This window comes from Leucoraja erinacea, chromosome 3 (genome assembly GCF_028641065.1).
Source record: "Leucoraja erinacea ecotype New England chromosome 3, Leri_hhj_1, whole genome shotgun sequence".
Lineage (NCBI taxonomy): Eukaryota > Metazoa > Chordata > Chondrichthyes > Rajiformes > Rajidae > Leucoraja > Leucoraja erinaceus.
The window spans coordinates 69,078,689-69,087,922 of NC_073379.1; the positions used below are offsets into that span (position 1 = coordinate 69,078,689).

Below are 9,234 nucleotides of genomic sequence, written 5' to 3' on the forward strand. Positions count from 1 at the left end.
GCAGAGGGGTGTAGGTGGGGTGAAACTTAAGGGAGCGACAATTTGCTGCTGCCTGCCCGCTGAGTTTAAAAGTTCTCATGCAAGACTCACGATACACTGTGTATCGTGTCTACCGTGGGAACTTTTTAACTCAGCGGGCAGGCAGCAGCAGATTGTCAATTATTAACCCTCCCGCGCAATATACCCTCACCTTCTCTTTTATGAATGGGGATTTAGTTCCCCTTTCTTCGAGGATCGACCGGAGGTTCCGCTGTCACCTCTGCGGGCCGCCCTCGGTGAACGTTTTCAAGGACCTTTCTTCAAGGACTGAAAAAATGTCGCTATTCGGAGGTTTTTGTTATTTGGATCGTCGGATAAAAGGTTGTGCACCTGTACTAGTTTACAAAAAAAAGACGCAAAATGCCAGTGTAACAATGGGTCAGGCAACATCCATGGATAAATGGAGTTTCAGGTCAGGATTCATCTTCAGACTGAAGGATTGTCCTGACCCGAAACATCACCTATCCATGTTCTCCAAGGATGCTGCTGATAAGGTATGAAAAGAGAAAGGAGAATCAAAGGCTGGATTGGAGAAAATATCACACAGTGAAAAAAAAGATACAATGTTTAAAATCTGATGTTCTTGAAATCTCATAAAATAAGAACAGAATGCTGCATTGTTAGAATGCCATCCTTTGGGGAGTGGCCCTAAAGTGGATGCTATGATGGAGTGTCAGCCTGGATTTTGTATTCATGCCCCTGAAGAGGAATTTTAATCCACAAGTCTCTGAATCAGAGATTGACGTCACTGAGCCACAGCTGGCACTCTCCAAAAGATGACAAAGGAAACTATCCAAAATAATTGACATTTAGTTATTCTATGTAGCGTGACAAAAGATGCCTGGCTTTTCATGACAGGGCGTAAAAGTAATTTATCAGGATAGAATTTAATCCTTTATTACACACTGTAAATGTAAGAGTGTGCGCACAATGCTCTCCAATTCCATCATTCATCTCCATTGAAGTCAATGCAACTAGATTTCTGAAGCAGGCGACAGCATGACTTAGTTACTACATGGTGCATTAAGGGGCTGTCCCACTTCGGCGACCTAATTGGCGAGTTTAGAAGAGTTTAGGAGAGTTTGAAAAAATGTCATGTTGAAGACCTCCTTCGACTATGTAGACGACCTCCTTCGACTATGTTGAAGACTAGCTTAGACTAGCTTCTGGAAAATTGGACACCGAATAGCCGAGAGTGAACATGACCTCCTTTGATCTCCTTCGACCTCCCTTTGACCTGCCTTCGACTATGTTGAAGACTATCTATTACTACCTTTGACTACCTTTGATTACCTTCGAATACCCTCGATTACCTATGAATAACATGCCGACCTACTACGACCTACTTCGACTAAACCTACGAATAAAAAAAGTATCGATTATTTCCATGGCAACCTTTTTTTACTCACGGGCATTTTTGAACATGTTGAAAAATACACCGTGACGTAGCTGAGGCCTCGTGTAGGCGGGGACTAATCTCGAGCATGAGGGAGAGTTACAAAGACCTCCTAGGACCTCGTGTTGACCATGCTGCGAGTATGAGTCGAAGGCAAACTCGCCAGAACTCGTGGATTAGGTCGCCGCAGTGGGACAGCCCCTTTAAGTTCATACAATCAAATTCAAATTTCCCGCCAGACTTTGCTCATTGTTTACCACTAATGACATTGGTCTTTTTCCGGGTATGCTATCATTTGCTAATATGTCCAGTTATTCGTGAGGACTTTGCTCAATTCAGGCTTTCTAACAATGACCACGTGCAATGACACGTTCACATTTGTTTCTAATGTTTGACGATGGAAATGTATCATCATGAACAAACAATAGATAGAAACACGCCATCCATCCCGGACCTCTCACTCATTATTAAAGGGGATTGATAGAGTCTAGAATTTTAACATTTTCTTTTTAGTTACAAAGATTCATCTTGCATATAACAAGTACAATTCTTTAGGAATATTCCCAAAAAATTCAAATATAGCAAGCTCTCCAATCATTCTGCAGAATCAATATTTTAAGTCTAGAGATAAAATTTGTGTAGTAAAGTCCCACTGGTTCACTAATAATACGTTTAGCAAATGAAACACAACTTTCATACGTAATTTGGCGTCTATGTGATTGCAACCACAGATGAGTGTAAATCATTTTGCATGATCAAATTCAAAGAATTCAATAAAAGTTTGTGACGTATGAGTGAAACACAAAATAATGAGGTAATTCAGCAGATCAGGCAGCATCTCTGTTGGGAATGGATAGGTGCTTCAGGTGGGAACTCTTCTTCAGACTGATTGTAGTAGGAGGAGAAGGTTCCTTGCTACACCTGTCCACTCCCTCCAGAGATGTTGCCCGTCTCGCTGAGTTAATCCAGCATTGGTGTTCACTCAAGATTCCAGCATCTGCTGTTCCTTGTGTCTGCAATAGTAAAGCACGTCCTCCCCTTCTGGATCTCAGTGATATTTTTTGTCAGCATCTAGCTGCCTTTTTTAATAACATCTGTTATTAGAGAATTGTTTTCTTTATGTTGATATCTCTCATTTCTGGTATTTTTCATCCTATTAAAGATACATGGACTTACATCGCTATTTCTCCAATCCTCTGGCACTATTCTGTTTACTATTGAATTCTGGTACATATGTAAAAGTGCCATTGTTACCTTTTCCAAGGCCATATGTGTTATGAGTAATTTAGCAAGGCTAAAGCTGAAATGTCACAAATCATTTAGCAACTTGCACTGATTCACACTTCATGGGACTTTTCATCAACACATTGTGTTGCCAAACAAAATAATCGCTAGTAACGGCATGTGAATTAACACCATCAATTTGCGATAAAATTTGAGTGAGTAACTTGTTATAAAGCAAAACATATATTTAAAAAAATTCCCTGCATAACTGAATTGTAATAATCCTGCCTCAGATTAGTAATAATGGGTCTGTAATAGCTTTGCCGAAGAAATGACTTGAATCAGTCAGTTTGCCAATCACCTCCACAGTCAACAACAGATGCTATCTTACTGATCTTAACTCTGCTCTGGACCATCTGATTAATAAAAACACATTATCAGGCCTTAAAGCACCAGAAACCCGGGTTTGATCCTGACTATGGGTGCTGTCTGTGCAGAGTTTGTACGTTCTCCCCTGTGACCACATGGCTTTTCTCCAGGTGCTCTGGTTTCCTCCCACACTCCAAACATGTACAGGTTTGTAGGTTAATTGGCTTCAGTAAAATTGTTTACATTGTCCCTATTGTGTAGGATAGTGTTAGTGTATGATCGCTGTCACTGGACAGTGGGGACTTGGTGAGCCAAAGGGCCTGTTTCCATGCTGTCATTCTAAAGTCTAAAGGTTAGGTTCAGCGGCAACAACCATATAACATATAACAATTACAGCAGGGAACCAGGCCATCTCGGCCCTTCTAGTCCATGCCGAACACTTACTCTCACCTAGTCCCATCTACCTCCACTCAGACCATAACCCTCCATTCCTTTCCCGTCCATATACCTATCCAGTTTATTTTTAAATGATAAAATCGAACCTGCCTCCACCACTTCCACTGGAAGCTCATTCCACACAGCTACCACTCTCTGAGTAGAGAAGTTCCCCCTCATGTTACCCCTAAACTTTTGTCCCTTAATTCTCAAATCAACTCAGCATTCAACACACTCAGTCCCTTCAAACTCATCACCAAGCTCCAAGAAATTTAATTTTACCAATATGGACTTGGACTATCATAAATCTAATCTATTTCAACAATGCAACACTATGAACCACCAGTCTGAAGAAGGGTTTCGCACTACCATAAACTTTTTTTGTGTAAACTATGAACCACCTCTTGCACTACCATAAACTTGTTTCCAAATTATGTTTTGCAAAAGAAAAGGTTCAGAAAAGATTTACGAGGATGCTGCCAGGACTAGATGGTGTGAGCTATTGGGAGAGGTTGAGTAGGCTGGGTCTCTATTCCTTGGAGCGCAGGAGGATGAGGGGTGATCTTATAGAGGTGTATAAATTCATGAGAGGAATAGATCGGGTAAATGCACAGAGTCTCTTGTCCAGAGTAGGGGAATTGAGGACCAGAGGACATAGGATCAAGGTGAAGGGGAAAAGATTTAATAGGAATCCAAGGGGTATGTTTTTCGAACAAAGGGTGGTGGGTGTATGGAACAAGCTGCCAGAGGAGGTTGTTGAGGCTGGGACTATCCCATCGTTTAAGAAACAGTTAAACACGTACATGGATAGGACACATTTAGAGGGATATGGGCCAAGTGCAGACAGGTGGGACGAGTGTAGCTGGGACATTGTTGGCCACTGTGGGCGAGTTGGGCCGAAGGGCCTGTTTCCACACTGTATCACTCTATGACTCTATGACTATGACTCATGTCTTGCCTTGCACACTTGTCTTCCTCTTTCACTGTCTTGTGTAACATGTATAATTTATGTTTTGGTGTGTTATCTGAGTCTACACGTCTGCAATGCTGCTGCAAGCAAGATTTTCATTGTACCTGTTCCTCACCATACTTGTGCATACACCAATAAACTCGACTTAACTTGAATGTCTTAGCTGCATTCCTCAACTAAATCAGTCTTTCCATCGTGCTAGCCTCTGTTGCTCAGGCTGAAGAAGGGTCTCGACCCAAAATATCACCTATTCCTTTTCTCCAGAGATGCTATCTAACCCGTTGATTTACTCCAGCTTTTTGTGTCTGACCCGTTGAGTTACTCCATCTTTCATGTCATGCAATGTTTGACCTGGCTTTTGCTTCCTTTTATTTGCACAAGAGAAAGTTTTTGAGATTTAGAGGGCTAATGAATTATGCAACACTCCTAGTTATATAGCTAACTCAAACACACAAACACAATTCCGAAAGGAAGACTTTGTTACCTTCAAGTTCCACGTCTGTTGAACATATTCCCTGATCAAATGGTCTTTCAGATGTTCAAAAGGTCCTGTTTTTGGTTGAATTCCACCTGGTCGACCACAGGGTTTTTTCAGAAGGCAGACAAGGCCATCAGTTTCTTCAGTGTGGTACTCACAGACGTCCACGGGACTTTTGTGAGACTTTCCTCCGGATATGCAATAAGTTCCACTTAATTCTCTTTCTATCGTATAATGATGGCACTTCTTGCCATATGCCACGGACAAGGCAAAACCCCCAAGGTAGCTGCGACTCTGGCGTAAAAGATAGAGGCCATCAGCCTTTCCAGCCTGCGCCAGGAAGTGCTCTGCTTCATCTCGTGTGATGCTGCCGTAGAAATAGGGAAGGTGATTTACCCTCTCAACCATTGTCTTGGTTGATATTTATATCTAATCTTTTGGTTCGAACTCCTCCTTCTGAAACTCCTTCATTATCAACTTAAAAACTTTAGTTTTAAAGGCCAAACCACTCCACAAGGATGTTGTTATTGTTACTCCACCTGAGCCTGGAACATTCAGAGGAGAAGAACAACTTAAAAATCACCAAGTTTAGTTTCGCCACCTCAGCTCCCGCAACCACTCCACAGAGGATTCAACTATCCGCCTCCGTCTCTGTCCACCTCCATGCCAGCGAGAAGCATCTAAATTGAGGAACAGCACCTCGATTCCGTTTGGGGACACACATGAACATGAATTCTCCCAATGTTAGTCCTGCTGTCGTGGACTTTAGTCCCCTGCTGTTCAATACAATCATCCCTCAGCACTTTCTTGTAAGCAAATTCTGGGTTCATTGGGCCTCAAACGTTGCCCCCCCTTGTGTAATTGGCTATTGGACTTCCTCACTGACAGACACAATCAGTGCGGGTTGGAAACAACACCTCCAACATCATCTCTCTGAGCACCGGCTCTCCTCAGGGCTGCGTCCTGAGTCCACTGCTGTTTACCCTGATGACCCACGACTGTTGTGCCAAGTTTAGTACAAACCACATCATGAAGTACGCAGATGACATAACAGTGGTGGGCCTTACCCGGGACGTCAATGAACTGGCTTACAGGGAGAAGGTGAAACAACTGGTGGACTGGTGCAACACTAACAATCTGATCCTGAATGTTGACAAAACAAAGGAGGTCATCGTTGACCTCTGGAGAAACCGGCACAGTCACACACCACTACACGTTAATGACATCGATGTGGAGTTGGTCAGTAGCACTAAGTTCCTGGGGGTGCAGATCATGAACAGTCTGATCTGGTCACAAAACATCGCATCACTAGTTAAGAGAGCGCAGCAGCGGTTGCACTTTCTGCGCTGGATGAGAAGAGCTCACCTCCCCCATCCCGTCCTCGCCACTTTCTACAGGGGCACCATAGAGAGCATTTTGACCAGCTGCATCTCTGTCTGGTTTGGGGACTGCGAAGCATCCGACTGGAAGTCCGTGCAGATAGTGGTGAGGATGGCTGAAAAAATCATCAGGACTTCTCTTCCTTCAATCCGGGACATTGCGTGCAAACATTGCTTGTCCAAGGCCAACAGCATTATAAAAGACCCCACACATCTCCATCATGGACTGTTCACTCTGCTGCCCTTGGGCAAAATGTATCGCAGTATAAGGAGCAGAACGGCCAGGTTTTGCAACAGCTTCTGCCCCCGAGCCATCAGACTCTTGAATTCCAAATAATGTGCCACCACTATTATCTATTTTATCTTTTTATCTATTTTATCCTTTTGTTATTTATGTTGCACGGTGAACCAAATGCACCGAAATTTCGTTCAGACTTGCATTTGTTGATGTATTTTGAATGACAATAAAGTCTTTGATTGATTGATTGTTTGATTGATTGATTTAGTGTAGTTTAGAGATACAGCGTGGAAACAGGCCATTCAGCCCATCGAGTCCATGCCAACCACCAATTACACTTACACTAGTTCTATCCTACACACTAGGGACAATTTTCTGAGGTGAATTAACCTATAAACCTGTTAGTCTTTGAGATGTGGGAGGAAACCAGAGCACCCGGAGAAAATCCTTGCAGTCACAGGGAGAACACGCAAACCATACATATAGCACCCGTAATCAGGATCAAATCCAGGTCTCTGGGACTATAAAGCAGCAACTCTACAAGCATTATAACATCAGATTGCAAGATCCACAGACCTTGAATAATATTTTGATTTAAGAATACAGAAATAATGAAGAACAGATATCCTTGTTCACAATAATTTCTTTATGATACATAGCACTTTACACATAACCTGTTGAATTATTCCAAAATCTTGCTTACTATTACTTTGCAACTTATTCACTGGTTATGCAATTACCTGGCCTAAAACATATCACAAACTAAAAGTATTTATTTAGCAGACCATCTGTTAAATACATGCCTTGAGCCCAGGTTTAACTGAGCTTGATGATTGACAGCTCGTCATTTTAAGCCAAGTTCAAAAAATTATTTTTTGAGATTTTGGAATGGAGCAGTAAAATGGAGACAAGGAATTGCAGATGCCGGAATGTTGAGTAAAACACAAAGTGCTGGAGGGACTCAACAGGTCAGGCAGCATCTGTGGAGGGAATGGAGGGCTAACCTTTCATGTGGGAACCCATCAGTCTGAAGAAGGGTTCTGACTTGAAATATTGCCTGTCCATTCCCTCCACAGATGTTGCCTAATCCATGGAGTCCCTCCAGAATTTTGTGTATTGCTCAACATTCCTGCATCTCTGGTTCCTTGTCTCCATTTTACTGCTCCAACGGTTCCAACTCAAAATATTGCCTGTCCATTCCCTCCACGGATGTTGCCTGACCCGCTGAGTTCCTCCAGCATTGAGTTTTGATTAAAAAAAAACTCATTTGATTAATTGTTATTTGAATCTTTTATTACCTTTACACATCTGTGCCTATAAACATTTTAACTCCCCTTCCCATACGTCCTGGGCCTCTCCACTGTCAGAGTGAGGCCACATGCAAATTGGAGGAACATCACCTCATATTTCTTGGGCAACTTACAACCCAGCGGTATGAACGTTCTCTAATTTCAAGTAACTCCTGCATTCCCTGTCCCTCCTCGATCAACCCTTCGCTCACCCCATCCTAGTCGTCCTACCAGTTCCATTGTTGCATCATTGTGTCTCTCTGGTTAGCACTTCTTGTGTAACGAGATGCATGTTTCCTCAACATGAGTATGTGAGTGAGACCAGAGATGACAGAGCAGTTAGCCCAAAGAAGCTCTAGTTTTACCCATTAAAACCTGTGATATCACTGGATATTTAGACGTGTGATTAATCAATATATTCAGCAGCAATTATTTTCAGTGCATGTGCGCCCGGCAAATTTCCCATCAGCAAAACGGAATAATGACCAGCTGCCAATGGTGAAGCTGTTAAAATATAATCTTTATAGAAAGCCAAAGTGAGCAAAACGCAGTGATCTCGGAGGTTCGACTAAAGTCCCGACTCTCGGAGTCCCTTTGGTGACTATGATAACAGTTTGGTTTGGCTTGTATTTGTGAAATCTGGCTCCTAACTGAATGAACTAACAGATAAATCATGCTGAGAAATTAGTTGATGGAGCAAATAGGCCCTTGTAAACATGTCCACAATCAATGTTAGCATTGGGTGGTAAGACAATTAACAAATTTGTACCCCAATGTGGGATAAGGTTAATGACTAGATATCATAGAAACATAGAAATTAGGTGCAGGAGTAGGCCATTCGGCCCTTCGAGCTTGCACCGCCATTCAATATGATCATGGCTGATCATCCAACTCAGTATCCCGTACCTGCCTTCTCTCCATACCCTCTGATCCCCTTAGCCACAAGGGCCACATCTAACTCCCTCTTAAATATAGCCAATGAACTGGCCTCGACTACCCTCTGTGGCAGAGAGTTCCAGAGATTCACCACTCTCTGTGTGAATATCATGCAGCTATGTTTAGGTATGTTACAATACTTACCTTCAGCGACACTGCAATTCTGCCACTGGCCGTGTGCGCGATTTTGGTGCGTTTGAGGGGGGGGGGGGCGTTTTTTTTCCGACCTGGTCCTGGATTATATTTATTGGAGTGCAAGATGTTGCTAAAGAATCGTTCCGACGGCTGTTCTGTGTGTTTTTTTTTTTTAATTCGCCCAACAAGTTAATCGCTGGAGTGATTTTAAAATCACCTTCTGAAGCCGTCAATGCCGACAACGGGGCTGAATTTTATGTAGGGGACAGGTAAAAGAAAGTAATTTATTTTTATGTATAAAAGTGTTTCTTAAGGTGCATTTAATTCACATTTTAAGTTGTGAAAC

General features: G+C 42.5%; 1 protein-coding gene across 2 annotated transcripts in view; it reads right to left on the reverse strand.

The window, feature by feature from the left end:
- syk (spleen tyrosine kinase) overlaps window positions 1–5,347 on the reverse strand; it is a 69,121-nt gene extending 63,774 nt beyond the window's left edge. For both annotated transcript variants that reach the window (XM_055632870.1, XM_055632869.1), the window contains exon 1: window positions 4,918–5,347. In XM_055632870.1, coding sequence (XP_055488845.1) covers window positions 4,918–5,319 — 402 coding nt within the window. In that variant the 5' untranslated portion in view covers window positions 5,320–5,347. The remainder of the gene's footprint in view (window positions 1–4,917) is intronic.
- Window positions 5,348–9,234: the final 3,887 nt, after the last annotated feature.